This window comes from Amphiprion ocellaris, chromosome 11 (assembly GCF_022539595.1).
Source record: "Amphiprion ocellaris isolate individual 3 ecotype Okinawa chromosome 11, ASM2253959v1, whole genome shotgun sequence".
Classification (NCBI taxonomy): domain Eukaryota; kingdom Metazoa; phylum Chordata; class Actinopteri; family Pomacentridae; genus Amphiprion; species Amphiprion ocellaris.
In genome coordinates this window covers 15,682,485-15,706,076 of record NC_072776.1, presented here as the reverse complement: position 1 = coordinate 15,706,076, position 23,592 = coordinate 15,682,485, and the positions used below count along the sequence as shown (strand labels likewise).

Genomic DNA, 23,592 nt, shown 5'->3' with positions numbered 1-23,592 from the left:
AAAGAACAATTTAGCAAGTATAAATTAGTGGATATACAATGGCAACAATAATGATCAGGTGCAGAACCACAAATCAGAGTCATGAAATCAAATGATGTCACAGACACTTGCTTCTTGGACAATTTAACTCTAAAAATCAGAACAGCCAGTGCTTTAGACTTGGCATGGTGGTTATCAAAGGAAATAGCTGTTTCTGTAACAGTGTGAAGGACAGTGCAGCAAATCATCATGTATCAATGTGGATGGTATTCAAGAAAAACACCTTTGCCTGTTCTCTGGTGCAAAATTTGCAGGACTATCACTATTCATTCAGCTCATACAGGGTCCCATATGTTTGGCGTGAACCTGATCAGGTCTACCAGCAGTGAACCAATGATTCCAACAGTGAAGCACAGACTGTAATGATATGGGGCTACATGAGTGCACAAAGCGTTATAGACGCCTCCATGAATGCCTGTGAATGTATCAAAATACTGTCTGACAAGATGACTCCAAATCTGCAGAAGCATAGCAGAAGAGGAATATTCTGGCATGATAGTGATCCCCATCACACTGCCAAAATCACACAAGAATTTATAAAGAGGGAAAAAGTGAAAAGTACGACCTGGCCATTTATGTTGCCTGACGCAAGTCCAATACAATACTTTAAACAGGAAAAAAAAATCACAAGAAATCTTTGTCTTTCATGCTCACTCGAGTCCAAATATCATCTTTGCCAAAACTACTTCAGAAATTAGAAATTTGGTTGGCTCAACAGATGTAACTACAAATATCACCAACTCCTCAGTGCCCCATGTGCTGCAAATCACCCAACAGTTTTATATGGCTTTTAAACTTTAACAAGCTTTCACGTTAGCAGCTTTAGCATTATTACTTGACCTAACGCATTCCTAATGTAAAGAGTGCTGTCAGAGGTTGCAGATTGAAGAGTTGTGTGAGAAAAAAAGTCTGCGGAGAAAACTCAGACTAATTAAGTGATCTCTCCAGCTCCTTTTCTAATCCTGGTCCTACTTTAACTCCAATGTTCCAGTCCAATGAAGCGTTATGTCTGACAGGAAACATATAACACCCTTACATGGCTGTGTGAGCACCAGCCTGTGGCTATAAACACTGGGGAACATGTGCTACATATCTCTACCCTGAGGGTAAACCTTCATTGGAGAATGGAATCACTTTAGTAAACTCAATTTAATTTGCACTACCCAGACTTGTGCAAAAGGTGTTAGCATTAGAATATTAGCTTTTATTCCAAATCACCATCAACACTTCATTTCAATGGTGGAAATGTATTTTTTAACCTTTACGCTCAAAGTCAGATTAAGCATTTTTCCAGGAAGAACTGTTAGTCGAATTGATAAATATATAAATTTTCTAATGGAAATTGCAATTTGCTCATTTTTGACCAGACAAACACATTAGGTCTAATGACAAAAACCCAATTTTAATAGAAGTCGGAAAGCATATTTTAGCCTTCATGAGGCTGTGAATAGAAAATGCGTGACATTCAATAAATTACTACGACAATTATAGTAAGTCATTTACTTTTCCACAAATTGGCATTTCATTTATGACTGTATTGTATGTCATAAGCCTGACATATCAGATAAAAGACAACATACGTGAGCATGCAACCTACATGTGCATTACAAATACTATCCCAAATAGACACATTCAGGTATATTTTTGTCAAATGACATAACATTTCAACCTGTTAATTGAAGACCTCTGTCTGATCAATATAAAATATGAGGGAGATATTTAGTTTCTTTACCAGCCCTGTCTCCTCAAGAAATATGTGTCTATACAAACTAAACTGAATACTGAATATGCTTTGAGGAAAATGTATTTTTTTCCTGGGTTACTTTTGTGATGTATCATGAAAACACTTCAAACCAGCATATGTTTGTCATGTATTGCATTGTCTTACTGTCTTTTTCAGCCAACTGGAGATGGAGAGAAATGGAGGAGAAGCTTCAAACATGTTGTGAAAGGGTCATATTATAACACAAACCATGATATTTTCCTACATCTGACCAAGTAGAAAACAAAAGTAAACAGTGAGTAACAACTAGTAAGTCTAAGGATAATGATCCCACGCGGGACACAAACCCCAATCTCCTGTGTGAAAGTCCTGCTGTGGATTTATGCCTTCAGATGCTCTCTAACTTTCAAGTGTGAATTTTGTGTGTGTGTGAAACACACATGAAAGTTTCCAACTATGTCATAATCCTATCATTAAAAAATATATATATGCTTTCTGCAAAGTGTAAGTGAAAAAAGCAGGTATAGGAACTTAACTTTTATGTGACAGGCTTGAGATTGTGGACATGCTTTCAATCATAACAACAAATCTGGCAGGTTATGACCACACAAACTGTCAACTTACAAAGACAACAGACACTCAATTATTGTTTCTTACCAGAGGGCAGTTGCTCCAGGGTCCCCAGGGTGCCATGACACAGTCATTGGGGCAGGCCAGATAGCAGACCTGGGCTCTGGGTGGCATTTCCTCCTGATCACACAGACTATCCTCCACACTGCTGTCCTCCCCGCTCGTTGTCTCCTCCTTCACACACCTAGCAGAGCAGCAGATGCAGCTGTATAACTAGTCTCTGGGGCCCTCAGAACTTGGTCCTTTTTTGAGTTTCAAACCCCATTTCGAAGTTTCGGACTCAAAATAGATTCCTTTGTTTTTCCTCAGGTGAGATTTCGAAGTTCAGTTTATTTTTAAAGGGCCTCTACAATTTGTTTTATCTGTTTTGACTCTCTGAACATTTAAGTGTACAAAACTGGAACATGGGTTCAAAAAGTTTTCTTACTGGAAAAATGACAGGACTGGTTGTTTGTTAAAAAGATCCATATTCAAATGACCCATCTTTTCAGGAGTGCATTCCCTTGTGACGTACTGGCTGTCTATATGTTTACATTCAATGGCAAAGGTTCATGTAGCAAGATATTTTTGTCCTGCAGTGAAAAGAAAATACGTCCAGCTGGACTGCCGAGTTTACCACTACTTCGAATCCAAAAGTGACTGCTGTTTCATTTGACAGATATTTAACACCAATCAATTAATACAGAATTGTTCATTCTATTATCTAGTACTCCTCGATTCTGAGTTTTCTACTGACTTCTCTGTAATGATGCATTAACTGTCAGGATGGAAAACCAGAAAACCCACAAAGAAAGTACCAATGAAAAGCCTATGCTGCTCATTAGCTATGTGACCCATTAGTTGGGGTCAATGTTGGAGTTCCACTCAGGTTTCAATATAAGAAATAATATCTTAATGGAATGAACAGATAAGACAGTCAAAATTGTTATAAATCAATATTAAATATTAGATATTTACATTCACTTTCAGCAAATGTTCTTCAATTGTCCTTTAAGCTTGTTAGAAGCTTGTGATAAAGCTGGAAACGGCTAATTTTGCTGTAAGTTTAAAACCATATATGCTTATGTGTGAAAAGAGCAAAATAATGAGTTATTTCAACTCTGAAAAACACTCTGTAAAATTGTACCAGCAGATCTCTTTTGCTTGAGCTGAACATTTCATTAGCTATAATCTGTTTTTGTTGCTTGCACTTTAAGCTGGACTTGCACTGAACAACTCTATTTCAGTTTCTTTAGACACAATAATACAGTTGCCCAATTCGGTGTCTGCTCTCTCCAGTGGTGCTTAATCCAATACCAGGGTCAAAACTTCACTGCTCTCCTCCGTGGCTATTTTAAGTAGCACTAAAAGGCACAGTGAAAAAATCTATCAACACTCATTAGGAAGCAGTAGTTTGTTTTGACTGTTTGTTTTCCCTTGGCATTGCGAGTGTCAGGAACAGTGAGAGTGCCAGCTACAGGACCGCTGCCAGGCTGCTCTTCGTGTTGTGTGTTGCGTTGCCAGGCTCGCAGTCTGCCAAGCCTAACCCGCTCACTGACCTGATCTTGCGGCTTTGGACTCCCTCTCCGCAGGCTGGCAGGTCGTTCACAGCGTTGATGGTGCAAATGGACCAGGGCTCGATCCTCCACTTGTACTGGCTGCATTCACGGTGGCATGGCACAGCCTCGTACACCTGTATGCATGCATGCATGCATGTGCAAGCAAAACACGCACGCACGCACGCACGCACGCACACACACACACACACACACACACAGAGAAGGAAAGGGACACATATGAGAAATTACTGGAAAAAAGCAGCAAAGCATGAAACCCAAAAAACGGATATGCATACAAAACAGCTCACACACACACTTACTGACATTCCCACACACACAGACATGCTGCACTTAAAGCAAATGGGAAAGCTGTTCGGGACACTTTCAGTTTTCATAGTACACTAATGAGGTGTATAGGTTTGAAACAGTTTTCCCCCTGGGTTTTGATTTGAAAAGACAAAAAGGAAGAAAAAAACCTCTTCGTGCTGCTAAGTATAATTTCTTACAACTTGTAGAAGCATTCTCTTCTTGTTGCAGTTATTTTCAACATCAAGCACTTGTGCTTTCCTGGCATGTTTTGAAGTATTTGGCGGAGTTTAAATTCAGGATGATGTTTTTTCTATATTCAGGTTATAAATGAGGCTTTAAAACATAATTGAAAGCTCAAAAGTGCACCAAAGAAAGCGCACCTTTCACTACGGAGAGGTTCTGAAGTAACTGACGGGCGCTAAACATGCACATATTAAAAAAGCATTTTTATCAACACTCAAATAAATCTGTGTATGATATGGAGAGACCGGCATGGGGTGTGTAAAACGACAATGACCATGGCAACAAGCCTTTCAGCTGACGAAGTAATTGGCTGGATTCTGAGCCTATTCACTTCTCCTCACTGAGCCACTGAATCTGGCATGTCTGTATAACCAAGGGAACAGCCAGCACAATGCTCCTGTAAACACGTGTTTACTCTCAATCTATGTAACTGTCTGCCACAGTAAAAGGTGTACTCTTGAGGACAATTTGTGGGAAAAGCTATGACAAACTGTAATGGGTGTCAGTAAGTGTGTGTGTGTGTGTGTGTGTGTGTGTGTGTGTGTGTGTGTGTGTGTGTGTGTTCAGACTAGAGAGAGGGAATGAGCGTTGAGTATTCCCTCCCCTGCGGGACACACAGATGCCTATTACACACCGTCATCATCTCCCATCTGTCCCTGCAGATGCCCCTGCTGGGTAAACTGGCAACTGCTCTTCTCCCACTTTCTCTACCACTACTGCAGAAACACAGTTCCAGCTTTACAGCTAATTTTGATCACCAGAAAAATGACTTTTGAGTCACTTTCCTCAATAAATGCACCGTTTATTTAGCAATACGAGCATTTGTGCAGTGAGGAATCCTGACACCATAGCGCTCACCAAATGGGCTACAGTGCAGAAAAACATAAGGTGTCAGATCAATATGCAATAATTAGTTGGCAGGCTAAAGGTGCTGTACTACAACAGAAAGAAAGAGAAGAAAATACAGGATTTGCTCCCAATTACATCGTAGGTCACACACATTTACAAGGAGCTCTGGTTGCAGAAGAAAGAGTAAGAGTTAGTTAGAATCACCTGCTACCAATTGGGTCCACTTAGAGGCGACATGTTACACATAGAGTATATCTTTTGCCCTTTTGCTCAGTTTACAAAAAAGATCTGGAAGCATTTCTTGTAAGACGATAATGTTTCCGAGCTCAATTCCTTTGAGTCCGTTCTCTATACTTTACCGCCTATTCAGAATATAATGAACTTCGAACACTCTTTAGAATAGTAACGTATTTCAGAATATCATCCAAATGCACTTCACATAAATTATTTCCATTCATGTAGCACTCTCTCCAATCAAACTATTGTTCTTTCTCTCGACCCAAAGGACCAAAAGGGGTCAGGAGTATATGTGACTTGGACAGATGTGGCATGCATTTTGTCTTCATTAGCTAAAGCAGAGTATGTGTACAGAATGAATGGCACTGACCTGAGCCTGCGTGGATGTCCATATTAGCAGTGCATGACAAGCCAGAAGTTGGGCAGGGGAGAGAAGAACAATGATATGATCATTAGTTTAGATTTTGCCTGCAGTGAGAGAAATGTATAGTTCTGCTTCAATTTGTTGTTTTGAAAAATGCGGCATTGTGCTGAATGTTTCATTAACGAGGGTAAAGGATGATTAGTTACTACATCATCTACGCTGTATCTACTCGTCCTGGATATTTTGCCAAACTGAATGATTCATACTGCTGAGAGAGTTTTAAAGTGTTGCAGTTGGCTGTAACAGCTGTGCTTCGGCCAGACCTGCAGCTGAAGGCAACTCCAAGAAATTAATTTGTCTGGAGATGGTGAGCGGGTGGTAGACGTGAATAAGCATATGCTCAGAGAGGCTGTGTGCTCTGTATCTAAACAAGGTTACTCAAAGTAAACTATTGAACAAGTTACCAAGCTAAGCCGGCTATTGCAATTTATTTTTCATCAACAAAAATTGCTTTCAAATAAAATCCATGGACCTGAAGGCAGTGTTAACCTGAGCAATAAACATATATTCATTTAAACTGAACACTTACTGCACTCACACAATGTTTCTTTGAGCCGAATGTGTCCTGTTACGACAAACAGCCATATATGTATCAAGGTATGTACTGCAAATCCGTGCTAACGCCAAACAGTCACTTTTTCCACATTCAGTCCTTCATTTTTGGCTGCACATCTGAACGGGATTACAAGCTTCAGAACTGGTAGTTAATGATGACTAAATCGTAAGTCTCAGGTTTATGGAGGTAAAAAGAACACAAATTGAAATTGCCTCGTGTATGGCATGGGAGGTAAAGTGTAACCTGCTCTGTGAGGTTCTGATTGTGGCTTACATCCATAAAACATACAACACGTAATGAGATCCATATGCACATGGACACATACTGTAAAGTATATAGTGTGGGTGCCTACACAGTGACGCATACGTTCAAAGATAACACACACACACAAACTCATACACAAACACATAACGACCAATACAAACGGACATGTGAAGCACCAACAGGCCCCTCTGCAGGGATGGTATTTTATTGTAAACAGAGAGAAAATGGGACACGAAGCGTTGAAGCAGAGCACTCTCTTCTATAAATCTCTCTCAAAGTGTCATTGTGTGACTACAACTTCAAATAGACTCTGCTATTACTGTCAGCAGGTCCATGGATGAGTTAAAAAACTATGCCTTCTCTGAGGAACACAGCGGGATCTATTCCCATGTGATGATGACCTCTCAAATATACTCTTGGGATGAGGAGTTAAAATCTGCCAAAACACAACAGCCATTAAGATGACTGCTATTGAAGTACAGACACACAATGCTGCTGAAAAAATATAACTGCTTGTTGAAAACTAAAACATGAACTAATGCATTTAGACAAGAGGCGATAAGGTGAAATTGGCACGAGAAGAGGAAGGATGAGCCAATCCAAACTACCAGTATACAGGCAAATCAACAAATGAAAACCCACTTATTCATTAAAATATAAAAATAAATTGGCAAAAACCGGCAACAACAACAATCTCTGCACCAAGGTGATAACAAATCTGAGTCCGTCATCTGCTCTTAAACCCTGCTGACTCACTCATACGTTCTCTCGTCCTGATCAGTTAAGACTAGGTGGATAACATATTCAATCTCCTGAGAGAAACTAGACCTGAAAGAACATGCTATTCTGTGCATGTACTCCTGCATACTCTGTTGTGTTTCAGTCGGGTAGACACAGTGAACCCACAATGTTTAATCAGCTGTAATTTCTCCATGTTATGAGCATCACACAAACACCATCATACAGTCACAAGACACACAACCATAAGTGCTCCAGGTTTAATTTTTAACCGTTGCTCATTGACCACTGCGTTTGCTTACCTGTTATTATCCTCTCTCTTTCTCTCGCTCACTTATAACCGTCTTCCTTCCAATTAGGTTTCTTACTATCAAGGATGCTGTTGAACCAAAGCCCTTACATGATTTACAGAATGTGCAACATCCTCCTTGCTGTTTTGGCTCGACCGCAGGGCAGTGTTGTGGCTTTCCATAATTACACAAACTGATTGGCCATCAAGCTCTGAAATAATGTCCTTTTCTCATTTACTTTGTAATCTATTATGAGGACCCAGCTCAACAAGACAGGAATGCATTAGCAGGGACATTTTGCAAGCACTTAACCTTGCACCATAATAATAACTGTGGTCACAAACCTTTCTGCTCACTCTCTGACAAAATTTTTGAATGAACATGCACCACAATCAGCAGCTGTCTTTCACAGTTTAAATGAATCCTCTATTGTAAAGGAGCAATTTGTACTTCCGAGAGCAAACTCTGATTGGAAACACTTACGAGGTCGCAACTAAATCCACAGCCACTGAAGGATACATTGTGCAAACGATATCACTGAGGCAAGTGACTGGTGACTACTCATAGCCAGCATTCAGGACTTCAGCTTAAGCTGGACATGTACAAAGACTATGTTGAATGATACTAGTAAATACACAGAGCAAATATATATTATGTAATAAAGGAAGAACTCGCAGGTTCTGCAGCCTCATCTGTAACTGCTGCATATGCACACAACAGGACCTGAAACGTCTGCTTTGGGAAAGTTGTGATTTATAAAACTAAACAAGAGAATGTGCAGACCCACATGTACAACCTTTCAGAGACAAGAGAAAGCTGAGACACAAATAGAGAGGTAATGGACCAGAGCTAGCTCAGTTCCTACATATTAAGAGTAGAGATGCTGTATAAAGTCTGTGCAAGTGGTAAGATTGAAATGATTCCATACAGGCCAACTGAAATCACGTCATTTACATCTCTGAATTTTTTTTTCACATAGTCTGCTCTGGGGTGGTGACAACGGTGCCTCTAGCAGCTCCATGCTTATCACTGTATTTCCAGTCCATAATTGAAAAAAGAAGTGGAGCCACACGATCCACACACTCAATTGTGTTTTCAGCAGCTTGGGATGATTTTAGGATGTGTTAGGTTCAGTAGCAGGCTCCTGAAAACGTTGGTTTACCTTCCCACAATATTTACCCTAAATATCCAGATTTTTTTTTAAGTCTTTCTCTTTTACTTTTAATCATTTATTTGACATAAACAAATGTAGAGACTGCATCAAATAACTGAAGGAAAACCGTTAATTGGAATATTAGGAGAAAAAAAATCAATCACTTCAGTAACCTCATGACATACTTCTAGAGCCAAAAGAATTATGCAGCATGCTGGTGATGTGACTGACACACACTGACTATGTTTACATGGACTTGTGTATCCCAGTTATGACCTGACTTTTGAAAGATCCCGTTTTTGTGGTAATGCATACAAAAATTATATCCTGATTTCAGAAATCTGGATAAGTCCTTAACCTGGTTTTGATAAATCTGAGTATACCAGCTGGAGTCCTCAGATAGAGACTGGGATCTGTTACATATGTACATCTTATCCTGGTTTTTGACCACAGCCTGCACAGGCACGGCTTCAGCCAAGTGACAAACGGAAACACAAGCCCAGTTTATACAACACTGGTCACTCTTATCTCCTACACAACTGGTGCAGAACAGATTCCTTGTGGTCTTATGAGCAGTAGGGTGGTCCTTCGCAAGGGGTAAATTTTCGAATTCATTTATTTTATGCTCCAACCCCCGGAATTCGTTGGAATAGTCAAGAAAACTCTGCTGGTGATTTTTTTTCAAATTCCAACGACATTTACGCCTGCCTCATTGAACTTGAACTTTGACCTCGGGGTGGCTGGCATTAGAACGACTACGTATTGGCCTGTGATGAACTTTAAAACGCTCCTGTAATGTCCAGTGGTCTCTTTTAATGTGATACGTCGATCTATGTGTTTGTATAATGTGTATGACTCGTTCTGCTCACCGCCCCGGGCACCCCCTCACATTTTTTTCCATTTTTTTTGTCAGGTTGAGTCATCAATCTATCAAGCATGGCAGCATGTGGATCCTTGAGGGAGGGGGCAGAATCGAGTTCTTTTTTAATAGTTTTCTAAAGTAGACCCAGATTGTGATAAAAAAATTATACTTCGATGTTGTGTTAAAATATACTGCTGTTACAGTTGTTTTAAGTTGGTTCTACAGCCGATACAAACTATGTAATTTTTCGTTATTTATTAACAAAATTATCTGATGTTTTGTTCTGCTGTAATCAGAAATCAGAAGCTTTAGTTTGGTCAGATGGAGTCCTAATGTATCTAGGATTTATATACCTGAGAAAACAATTCTAAACCTATTAGGGATAACAGACTCTGGAATGTTTTATTTAACCTTTTTGTAACGTATTAGGGAAATGCATTTTTATGTTTTGTCAGATAACAATGTTGCATAATTGGCTCTAAACAAGCTGAGGTTCAGGATGCATGTACCCTAATATTAGACTTTTTCAAAAATTTAACGAAATTTTTGAAGAGAAAAATGTATTTTTCTTAAGCAGACTAATTATATAAATCTGATTTGATCTTGACATTAAAATTTGTTTTCAAGGATTGGTGTTTTGATTCATTTTTATTTTTATTCTCATTTCAATCACTATGCGGCACTATACGCTTTATTTATTGCCATATAAAAATTGTCTCTGGATTTTCAGGGTGAAACTTCAAGGTCGATTAGGGAGGAGTGAATATTGTCTAAATGAGAAAAAAATTCACCAGGATTCACCGCCCCTGGCACCCCCGGGTGGTGAGAAGATCGAGCTATGCACATCACACAAACACACAGATTGACGTATGACATTAAAAGAGACAACTGGACAATACACGAGCCTTTCAAAATTCAGCAAAGACGGATCAAAAGTTCAAGGTCGATGAGGTAGGGGTAAATGATGTTGGAATTTGAAAAAAATTCACATGGAGAGTTTTTTCGACTATTCCAACGAATTCCGGGGGTTGGAGCTTAGACTTTCCGACTTTCAATTTTAAGGACCACCCTAATGAGCAGTTCAACATTGTCATGCTGACAGTGAAAGGATGCTCTATTGATACGGACATTTTCCCTCTCCTCAGGGCCACCAAATTCCATCACAATCATCCCATCCCACCAGTCACGGCTGCATGTCTTCATCTACCGCTCCTTTGTCCAACACGGTGGCAGTGACAGTCTGTCTGTCACCGGTCAAAGTGAAGGACATGCTTAATATTTCCTGTCACTCTTATCTTCCATTGCTGCCAGTGAGGTGGATAAACCAGATCTACAAAGTGATATTGGCCTCATTTTCAATAGCCACAGCCAAATTGGTTTAAGGTTAACTCAACAGTTAGAGGACTGTCAGATTAAATTGCCGGTTTGTGTTGTAAACATTACAGGTACCTGCACAAATCATACGCAGAATCAGCAACAAGGACACAAGGATCTGTCAAGTATATGGAAATATGAACACATTGATTTCTCTGTGCTTCATTTTAACAACAAATCCTAATAATAAATAAAAAAAAAAAATGCAACAGTTCACATGTCAAGACAATAACAGTGTATCTTTGAAAATGAGAGAAACACTACATTTTGAATTTTGGAATTTAAAGTCATTGTTTATTTTTTGCAAATGTTGAGTGTGTTCTTTCATCAGATCTGCATCTATCGAGAAAAACCAACTTGTCTGAATATGTTGTTCAATTTGAAATTTGCAGGAAGATGTTGCAACTTTCAGTCACAAATTTTCTCTCTCATTTGTTTATGGCCAGCCGTGTACACACAGTTTTCAGCTGATTGCAATTTATATTCAGAAAATTATGTGCAGGAGGGCAGCACACGGTTTAAATCTTATTATTGATTAATTATGAATAAAGGCAGTCATTGTACAAGACCGGAATATAAAGGTAGAGAGCTGGAAATTAGCTATTATGTATTAATGCGCTGCTCACAGCAAATGTGCAACAATCTTGTCTTAAAAAGTCACTGTATTTATCAAATGATGACAATGCATTTCGCATTCTCCTGAGACACAATGTGATTTCTTTGTCAGATAGCATCTATGATTAAGCTTTGTGTCTGAAGTAAATGCTGTGGACCATCTGGGTGGCTGGAGGCTTCAGAGAGGCTGCAGAATTTAGCCTTTCTGGGTGTATAGCTGCACTTCAAAATGCCTTAACAATATGCAGGGAGATGCCTTGCTTTTTGGGCCGAGCCTACAGGGGGAATGATAACACATGCCCAAACACTGCTCAACATTAATTACACCTCACTGGCCTTAGGTAGCTCAATCAGCATTTGGCTCCAAAAGTCTTTCGTTCTAATGAAGGCGAGAGATGAGTTTACCACCTGGTACAGACTGGGAAAAACAAGAAATTCAACATTTGTACCGATATTTGGGATTCAGCCATTTTGCCAACTTGCTACCAGCTGTTGCGGGCTGTTAACGGTGGGGCAGTGTGCAGATGGAGGATAGGCATGTGGAATATTCAGCTGAATTAAATTGGTTCCAAAAGGATGAATCCCAGTGTCTTCATGAATCCCTCTTATTGTCAGTGAGAAACAGCTAAGTCCTCTCTCATAACACAAAGCTTTTGAATGTCATTAAAATAAAAATGCAAAACCGTGTTGTTTAAACGTTATTGGAAAAAGCAAATTTCACCGCATACCGTATTTTGAAGGAATTAACAGAAAATCCCGAAAGTCCGTAGAAGGGGAGGAGGACCAGATCAATTAAAATCCATGCTGAATGTAAGTAAGATAAGCTAAGAAAATTACAGAAAAGATTAATACACAGTATGTGCTGCAATGACTAACGGATAATATGAGTAATAGTCAGACGTTATTGATAAGTGCATTGAGTGTGGATGTATTTTTTCAGATATTATTGCCATCCACAGGGGACAGCAACAATTATGGAGTTTCAAATCAGCAGGAAGGAGGTGCGTCTTTCTCTGTAGGTGGTGCAGTCGCGCATGGGAAGAGCTGTCAGACGCCGTGTTGGTCTGCACAGCTGGTGGAAGGTTTAATGGCTGTTAGAGTGGTCATCACTCTTTCACCCCCCATGCACTCAAGGGCAGTGGGTTCTCAAACTGGGCGTCACTGCACCCTGATGTGCCCTATGTAGAGATCAGGGATGGCACAAGATTTAACCTATTATTGTTCGTCTGTTTTCCTCAACAGGCTACACCTACATTAACTGTATTTTATGTTACAGTTTCTACGTGTTGATACAAAAGGAAAAAGAGAAATAAATATCAAGATCTGTATGATAGAAACTGTTTTCAAGATGCTAAAGCAGTTCACATGATGACTCACTGTAGTCAGTTTTCACGGTAACATGACAGTTTTTGGCTTGGAGTTTTTTTAGGAGTCGAAAAAAGAACTGAATCTGAGCCGAGAAACTGAACTGACTAAAGGCATTATTGACAAGCTTTGGCTGCTTATAGAAGACAAATATCCATTGTTGTCAGGGGGAGTCATTTTACTGATTTTAATTGTGGTCATTGTTTGTTGTGTAAAACCTGTAGGCTTCTATTCTGAATGAGAAGCATAAGTGTGCACATTATACGCATGCAGAATTACAGACTGGGAAACTTGGGGTGCTTTGACAAATAAAGTCCACTGAAGGGCTGCTGTTGTTCAAAAAAACTGTTTAGGAACCACTTCAGTAGACACAAATGTAATTCTCTAAGTTCCTGATGATGCATCCTGAAAAGAGGATGCGACTCCTTACAACCCCCAGGATAATGACCACTTCTTTGACCACAGTAGGACTGGTTAGACAGCAACAGAGGGCCTAAGTTAGAGAAGGAAAGCCTCTAAAGACTCTTCATACGAGCAAATGGGGAACTAACTACCCTGTTAGCATTTCCCACACCATGTACTACCAGTCATTAAGGGAAATATAGTATCTAGTGAACTGAAGAGAGTTGATCCCCTGATTGATAAACAGCAGATGGCCATGAGTTCATAGACTGTGATCAGCTAATGCAGAGAAGTTTAACAAGTGCTCTGTTCAGGTCAAATTTGTAATATGAGAACAACAGAAAAAGCTGTCACATAACGCAGTGTTCTCAGTTAATTGGGTTTCTACAATGCTAAAAAATTAAAAATCTGTATGTGATGACCTAAAAAAAATTGAAGCCAATTAAACCAGAAATATGTCAAATAATTCAAAGCCAATATAGTATTACTGTAACCTACTTATAACCCCAGGCAAAGATTAGCCAAGTGGAATCTTACCAGAACAATATCAACATTCAAGGAAACATCAATACATCAAAACTAACCAAGTGTTGACAAGATTCATCAAAGTTTAGTGCTGTTGCAACCAGTAGCATGAAACATTTTGATATGGTGCCAGTGAAGAAACAACCAAGACTGAGTATGGGTAGAAAGCAGCGCCATTAGAGCTTAGCTTGGCAGCCAATCCATGACATCGGCCACCAGCAGGTCTGTGGGGAAGCAATAAAAACTCCTCAACAAATGAATGCCAGTAACAAACTGCATCTGACTGTTTTCTAGCCTGTTTCTCCTAAACAGGCACCACAGCCAACAGCATCAGGAGCCTCATAGCCGACTGGCATTTGCCAAATACACAAACATCAAGCTGAACCAAGCCAAGACATCACATCATGACATGCCAAATAAAGTAGAAGGCAGAAACACACACAAGCTCACATCTTGAAATGTGGGTTTGTGGACGACATTGATGTTAGATCGGTCATTGCACGGCGCTGCAAAATGCTGTCAGCACCAGTGGAGTGTGAAGCTCACACACCATTATTTCCTCCATAAATCTGTCCTTAGGTGGCCTGATCAGACTGCAGGTGTGCTGATTAAAAACTATTCAAGAGCATGAGAGGAGAAAAAGAATAAGAAGATCAAAAATAGCTTCAGTAGATTGCAAAAGAAAGTGTGCTGCATTGTAGATAGTGGTATGCTGAATGCCAGGTGTGTTCACAATTATGTTTCTGTTTTCATGTATAGTGAATCAACATCCCTATCAGAGATCAGTTGTATTATATACACTACTATGCTTCTGTGACTAATAAGTATCAATACCTGAAGGTGTTCTGAACTATTTCTTAATACTCCACAAAATATACATTGTTTGTAGGTGAAATGACTATATGAAATAAAGATTAGAATTTGAAAAACAAAATGTGGCAAAATGGCATCTACTCTCAAAACTAGGTATATTTTCTATATGTGGCATTTGCAACATAGAAGCCACGAATGAGAATACGAATCATCCTTATTCAACAAACCCTGTTTGAAATTCCCTCTTGCTTGCGCTTGGTGCAAATCAATCAACACATATGAATCAGAAATGTGCTGTTATTTCATGGATAGGACACCCTCCTATCCATGAAATACCACCAGTGATATGTACTGTACTGTACTGTCAGGAGGCGATATTCTGAGACAATAAAAATGTATAATTGCTAATTGGTTACTTGCTCCTCACAACCCAATTACAGAATAAAATAGTGTGAAATTATCCAACCTGCCAGCACAACAACACAGCCATTATTAGAAAAAAAAATGTACGAGTGCTTCTCCTTCTGATGATATCTATCATAAATGTCACGTTTCTATGTATCAAAAAGGATTTTTTTTGGAAGGAGTCAGAAATGAAGAAACTAGAGCATAAATAAAATGAACACCAAACACAAAAATCAGTCAATGAAATCTGTATTATGCACTTCATTGACTGATTTTGCATTGCATTAATGAAAGTTTAGTGCAGCACAATCGAGTGTCAGCTCCTGCTGCACAGTCCACAGCTTGCACTGCAACTGCAAAGCTAAAAAGGTGAGGAAGAGAGACATGCCTGCTTATCATCCGCACAAATAAAGGAAGCAGTGTTGTATCGTTATAGATCTCTGTCACAGGCGCGCACACACACACCTTCCACCATACACACACAAAACGTACGGCAGAAAAGCGTTGGAGGTGGACAGGATGGATGTTTCTCCATAAGAGTATATGGGATGGAGGCCCCAAGGCATAAATAGAATTAAAAAATAACTATCTGGCTGGCACAGAGGCTGCCAAACAGTCAAGACAATTCTTTTGTATTATTTGGAAAGTGCATACACTACTTGATATTTCAGCATTTGGCGGCAAGCGCTTGTGGGAGTTATGATGAAATTCAAATGTCTCCTGTAATTATAGATCCAATTTGTGTGTTTCTCAGGGAGTGCAGCTTTGACATCTGTGAGCTCTATATGGCAGTCTTTCAGGACATCTTTTGTTCAGACATGAGCTGCAAAACGTGATACAGTTAAAATGAGTGCGTAGAGAACCTCCAGTTCATCAGCATTTGAATGTTTTGCCTATGTGTTTATGCAAATTTTTAAAAAATCACATATTTGATACGTTTAAATAAAATGCCATTAGAGCACGGCAATGTCTTTACACACCGGAATGTCTTATTGGCATGAAGAAAATATACACAGAATCTCACTGTGAAGAAACCAAAACCAACATCCCCGTTCACATATATTCACTTTAAAGGCAGCACAGGATTTAAAAACTTGTAAAAGCTATAGAATCCATGCCTAACATTTCCATGTGTGCAAAAGACAAAAATGTTGCACACCAAAAACTAATCCAATTTGTAAAACTGTGTGGCTGCAATCCTTCTGACTCTATAAATCACAGTCAACTTGAAAATGTGCACACTATAGAGAGCCACACAAACCGCCCACTTCATTCTCATAACTACCAATGAATGCATACAGACACCTGTTTAGTAGATGACATCATACATTCAAAACACCTAACATTGTCTGCAACTGCAAACCTCAACATACAGGTGTCTTATTTCTACTGGCGATTTTGACTACAGGTGCTGGAGAGCTGTGAGTGAGTAGGAAAAGCTGAATGTGTGCAGCCCTGAGTTGCAGGTGACGTCTCCAGTACATCTGATACCTGCTGCTCCTGACAGCACTGTCACATGTTCACTGAAGCGACTTTGTTAAAGACCCCCTCTGGTGAAAATCAAGTTTTTAACCTCGTTAGCATGTCCATATGGTGTGTTTTATATGCTAGAAGGCATATAATGAGTAAAATGAGCAGTGAATAGCATGGCTGAGTATTTCCACCTTGAAACTGTATCAATGACAATCAACTCTCACAAACACACATTCACACTTCCAGATTTTCATGCATAATAAACCTAAGGAAATATGTCAATTTAGGGGGGTTGCGTTAGGGGGAGGCTTTTCATATGATCATTCTTCTTCGGACACAGTTTCCAGTTTAAACATGTATGGTTACGCCAATGGTACAACTTGCCATTGGGTGGTGTAGAGTAATTAGTGTTTGAGCAGAGTTGTAGATGAGCAGGTGTACTGCAACTGCAGTAAACAGGTAAGGGAGAATGGAAAGAAAGGCAGGGAATATGTAGATCTACAGGAAGCAACGATATAAAGTAACATCTAGGACATTTTAAAAGAGGAAGGAATCATTTTCGTGGTAAAAAAAAAAAAAAAAAAAAACCTCCAAAAATTTAACTGATACACAGAAATAATTTTTTATGGGTTGACTCAATGACTGGAGAGGGTCAAGTTTGATTTAGAAATCCCGTTTTACTGGGGGAATGCACATTTCAAGCCTTATTTTGCTTTATTATTTTAGTGATTTAAATTTTAGACAACAACAGCTGTATGTTATCTAAAATTATAACCATTGTTGAACATTTTAGATGCTGTATCTAGCTAGCTATTTTAGCTCATGGTTTAAACAAGTGCCTTATAAAATGTGTTTTAAATATGCATATGTAAAAAAATACCCTCACCACTCAATGCCTATGGCAGGGCTTCTGCAAGTCTGCACCTCAGTCAGCTATTGCAGGTTTGTACCAACCAAAAAACACGTTTGATGAAAATATATTATAATGTAGCTGTTATAAAATTATACAATGTAGGTGGAGATTTTTCACAGGTTTTAATGTGGTTTATTTTCCAATCGCTGACATCGCTGTCATGGCGATAGTAACTGCTGGACAGAGTGTTGTTTCCGCCCAGTTCACATGTTAACATTACACCAGAGAATTTCAATCAGCACAATAAATCACAGATACAGAATGTGTCTCATTTTCTCCTGGACAAAATTTCTACAACTACTATGTGAGAATATAGGTGACTTTTCTGCTGCAGGAAATCGGGGGAGGCGTGAATGTTTGCACAAACGGCCCCATGAGCCTTCCCTTTCCATTGTGGTGTGGGATCTCATAGCTTCGACGAGGACAACAGCATAACAGAAAAAAAAAACGGCCTCGTTGTCTTCTCTTGAATTTAACCACTCAGCTATGGGAACCACACAGCAGTCTTTCAGAACCACTCAGAAGTACGCAGCATGGAGTAGGCATATTTTCTCCCCTGAAAACAGCCCTAAAAGAGATTCTATATGCATGGTCTGCTATTGGAGCATGCAAAAGGTTTGTGCTGTCCTAAAACAGTCTGCAAGTTCCCATGGTTCCTGCAAACTGATGCCTTGGTCAGAAATACATACTAACTATTGTGTAGCTGTGTCTGCTTTCAGCTCATTCTGACCCAATCATAAAAGGTGTGACATCTGTGGTGTAATCAGAGCTCAGGGGTTATATTGCTTTTGTTGTAGATCATTCTCATTATTTTTAAGTTTATGGCTTTACTTGTATGTTCTTCTAATTTTTATCAATCTGTATATCCTGTAGCACACTTTCTAACTTAGTGTTTAAAGGAGCTAAATAAATACAACTTTAATTGTGACTGAATGTAGGCAATTACCATTTCTACCACCAGCCTCAAATGTACTTTCATTGTCTTGAAATTGAATGTATGTTGTTTAAACATTAAAGTTAGGCAATTAAGAGTTAGTTAGTTATCACTAATTGTTCGAGATGTCATCAAATCAAAGTAACAAGCTTGAGAATCCCTGCTCAATGAAGGTGTTGCGGAAATAGATTTTAATATTATTGTATTGTATCGTAGTATAGGGTTAGTTTGTAAGGATTAGTACGCAAGCCTGATCTTATTCTGTTAATTATCAAAATTCTGTTTGCCGGTTAAGCTTACATACTTGGCCAAGCAAGATAAATGCTAGGTTTTAATGTTTGTATGTCCAAACAAGATGATCCGCTTTTAACAATATGGGAGAATAAGCACAGTGAGGACTTGCCGATGTGTTTGATGAAAATAACTCAACCGCAAATAATGAGTTTGATGAGGTTGCTGGAATGTAAAATTTCTCCAAATCTAATCAGGACAAACCCCCTACACTCAGACATGCTTTTTGTGACGTAGCGCGTAAATGATAAAATGCTCTCTCACCTCAGGTGCTGGGTTACATGTGGAGGAAGTCAAACAGCTGACAGACCTTCTATTGCCATTGCTCAGCTATAATTGGGTAAATGCTGATTGGAGGAGGAGTTTGGCGAGTTTAGGTGTTAAGTGAAAACAAAGTATTTAGTATCCCTCCACTTCAAGCTAATTCTTTACTTATTCTTTTCTCACTTGTACACAAGAGCCTGAGGAGGCATTTTCAGCGAGAGCCATGTATGAATTATTCATCTTCATTCACTTGCTCATGGTCGCATTTTACCAAGGCAAGACAATCTTACGAACTCCCTCATTAACAGCACACTTACTGAGTTTACTTTACAGACCAGCTCCTACACAGTCTGTTTGACATTGTGGCCATTTGTGCTCATTATTTTCATGGTGGCACTCTCTCTCTCTCCCTCTCCATCTCTGCCCCTATCTTTCGTGCTCACTCAACCATGTGACGAGAGGATGATTTGTGGTGCACTGGAAATTTCATCTCTGTCGAGCCAATCACTTCTGGCTGTGGCTCAAGGGGAAACATCTGCTGGTGGGAGAGAGCCTAGGCTTTGGCTAGAGAGTGGCTTACAGTTCACAGTCAGCGATAACAGAGCAAGTGTTTGTGGAAGAGGAGGGTAGCCATCAGGAATGAGGAGATTCATTGTCACGCTGGGTCCTAACAGAGACTAAATTAAGAACTAGGGGCCAAGCGATGTTGTGCATTGACTCAAGGAGAGAGCTGCTTTCTTTGACACAATGTCGAGAACCATTTGGGAGTTTCCGAGTTGAACAGAACAGCAGGGAAAATGACCTCTCCTACCTATGGCTATTGAACTAGCGTAAAGGTTATTGTATCTTTCACCCGCACCTCAGACAGATGTACTTCACTTTAAATGGCCAATTTAATAATGTTAACAATGAGCCCCTATTCACCCTCAGGATTAATCCACGAGGACATGGGAAACAGCAAGCTCCAATTTCAGTGGCGAGGGTTATTGCAGGGCATTACAACAGGGGCCATATAGACCTTGTTAGTGGGCACTTAACCATCTGTACACAAACCAGCACTAGAACCTATTAGAATATTTTTCATACGGCCATCCAAGCCTCATCTCCATGCTGACCTCTACAAACTATAGTGTCCTTTCAAGCCCATTCAACCGTACAAGCAGCTTTCATAAAACACTTTTCCTCTTTAAACCGTGACCCCCCAAGAGAGACGGGCTACCACAAAATATTCATACCTACAGAGAAAACCTGACTTTTGAATATCAAACGCTCCCATCTGTCCACTTCTCCTCTCACTATCCTCTTTCTTTCTGTTATTTAACATTGCTCCGTTTTTATGTGAAGGAAAGGGCATGTCTTGCAAGGCCAATGATTTTGTCAGACTGAAGACAGTAGAATAAGAACAGGTCGCCCATTGTCGGATAGGTAGTAAACCTTGTCATTGAAATGTGAGCAGAATGCGACAACTGGACTGTGACAGTGAATTAGCTGCAACACGATGTGGGTTGAAGGAAAATATCTCAAAAACATGCAAGAGATGTGTGAAAAAATTAGGATTGCTAACTGATGCAGGCAACATACTGATGTTGTGTGCAGCAAACAGTAAGATAATGTATGTCTGTGTAAAGCATGGAGTGTGGACACTATTAGCATTAAATAAACACATTTTTCTACATTTGGGGTGGCTTCTCTATTACATGTACCTGTGTGGTACACATGAGTAAACTCAGAGTATTGACTGTATTCATCTGCATTCTGTTCTACACACTAAAAAAAAACTCATTCTAGGGTCCTATCTCCATAAGTTAATTAAATGCATCCTTTTGCATTTTCATGCAAGATAATAAGTCTAATTTACAGATTTAGATAAGCCTTTTAAGTTGCAAACATTATTCTGATTAGCTGTATTGACATAATAATTCTGGCAATTGCATCAAATTATTAATATGTGCAATGTCAATTAGTTGATTTAAAACGAAATGCAAGTTCATGTAATTTAATGAAATTAGCTGAACTAAACTTTTCTTCAGTCTGGAAACAATCCATCGTGGGAAGGAGTAATGAGAAAACAACGTAGACAGGTGACAAGGTTATCCTGTTTGCTTATTTTTGCTTGGGCTCGGAAATATATCGCTCTAATTTCCATTCCTCTAAAGACAGAATAATAATAAAAACAGCTACTTTCTGCAATTAGTTTTCTCCTTGTACTGCACTGGGTGCTAGAAGCAGTAGTGAGAGCCTTACCTGGTTTTTCAAATCCAGCTTGGGGCATGGACGTCCCCCATTGAAAGCTTTCTCTCTGAGCCACTTGGACCTGATCTTCAACCCGCTACCACAGGATACGCTGCAGGCCGACCAGGCTGACCAGTCGCTTAGCTTACAGTCGAGGGGACAAGGGATGTGGCAAACCTCCACAATGTAGCCTGAAATCGAACATTGGCAGACAGAACGGGAAAGCATGATTCAGGCTTGGTCTGGAGCTGCAGTGAGGATTACATTAATAATGTCAGACAGACACGCCACTGGCCTGTGCTACACCAGACCTTAGACTTACTCACTGTGACACCAAGAGCTAATTATCTGACTAATGAGTGTTTCAATCCTGCATTGTGCCAGGGGTTTTCACAGGGCTTTGTAGAATGTCTTTTTATTCTCTACTTTTGTTTGTTTGCAGGATCGCTTTATTAGCACTATTTACTCTTTCACTCTTAAAAGAATTATGCAGATAAACAAGACACAGACATATTAGCTAAATATTTCAAGTAACTACTGCAGGCATTGCAATTAGATTTTCACCAATGCTACATTTTTATCTTTGAATAAAAGATAGACTAATGTCTAGTCCACTGGCAAGTACCACTGATACTGATTCCATGTGACTCCCACTGCAGGAACAATCTAGATAGATCCAGAGAGGAATCAAGCCTTGCATAAAAATTGATGTGCAATTAAAATGATGTCAGTAACTCTACATGCATGACACATGGAGTGAAAAAGTGTTATTCTGCTAGAAACTGAGGATGGCTTTGGAGGGACAGAGAAACTGCCACCCTCTCTTAAGAAGTTGGGAGGAAGACAAAAGCCCAGCTCCAATGAAAAGTTGTCTACCATGAACAGAATGTTAAATTCGATAAATGAAGTTAAGCACAGCGTTGATTCACACTCCTTATCAGGGTCATCATGTGTTGAAGGCTAGAAAATAGTAAGTCATAATAGCTAAAGATCTGTGGTTTGTACCGTATATAGTGTATGTATTTTTCAGTCATACCTGAGTCTGTACAGAGTGTTGGGTTAACCAGGAGTCCCTGCTGGTTAATGCAGGCCACAGCTCTGTAGCGCAGACCTTGGCCACACTCCTTTACCTCCCGGTGGCTCATCCAACCCTGCAGGGACCCTGGGACTGAAGGATCAGGGAGGATGCAGGCAGACCAGTTCCCATAGGGCTGAGACAGAAACTCATCACAGGGACACGTCTCTGTCTCCTCCAGTGGATACAACTTCTCGTTCAGGCAGTGCTCCTTCTTTTTGCTGCGACCTGAGCAGAATACAGACAAAACAATGGAAAGCAAATGTGTGATTAACACTGTGTAAATGAAACAGAGCTGCTCAAAGCCAACTTCACCCCACTTGCAATAAAAGCTGAGCTGCATAAATAGGTTTGCTGTTTGAGTAACACATCAGTTGTGATTACATCTTTTGCTCATTTATTTAGGATCAAGCATTCGTAATTTTACAGTGTCAGCGAGTGAACAAACTAGATTCAAGAATGGCTATTAACTCAGTGTAATTTGCTAATTTGGATCATTGAAATTGCAACTGGGAGACGCCACACACAGGCACAAGCAAGTCCAGCATTAACTTTAACTGCTCACTTACATCCAGCATCTCCGTTCTAACTGCTGAGTTGTTTTTGGGACTTAGCTAATAAGATCATCATTGCAATTTCTTGTGGGAATCATTGCCTACACCTCCACTGCTGACTCCACAAGGCAGTGGATTGGTTTAGAAACTGGCTTACTGTTTCATTATTCTCATCCACATTTAAGACCAAACCACAGTTGTCTGCAGAAATACAGTATTGGCTCTAAAGATGGATTAAAGCGATGTCGGTGCAACTAGCCTGCTGTAAAACCTACCATCAACCTAGAATAGTATTTGGAACATTGGATAAAGAATTAACAGAGCGCAGAATGACATTAGTAACTTTTTACATAGCATTTATTATAATGGATTTGAATAAAGCCACATTCACACAGAGAAAAGGTATTAAATCGTCTGGAATAATGTTTTTTGTCGCTAAAAAACAAGGCTTTGAGCAGAGATGGGTTTGCCTCTTTCCCCATCTGACTGATTCTAGCACAGA

At 39.6% G+C, this 23,592-nt stretch overlaps 1 protein-coding gene across 3 annotated transcripts in view; it reads right to left on the bottom strand.

Moving 5' to 3' along the window:
- The window catches only part of thsd7ba (thrombospondin, type I, domain containing 7Ba), a 202,403-nt gene that overhangs the window by 27,360 nt on the left and 151,451 nt on the right, over nucleotides 1–23,592 (bottom strand). For all 3 annotated transcript variants that reach the window (XM_035950501.2, XM_055015530.1, XM_055015531.1), the window contains 4 exons: nucleotides 22,498–22,764; nucleotides 21,474–21,652; nucleotides 3,931–4,064; nucleotides 2,420–2,576 (listed from right to left, as the gene is read on the bottom strand). In XM_035950501.2, coding sequence (XP_035806394.2) covers nucleotides 2,420–2,576; nucleotides 3,931–4,064; nucleotides 21,474–21,652; nucleotides 22,498–22,764 — 737 coding nt within the window. The remainder of the gene's footprint in view (nucleotides 1–2,419; nucleotides 2,577–3,930; nucleotides 4,065–21,473; nucleotides 21,653–22,497; nucleotides 22,765–23,592) is intronic.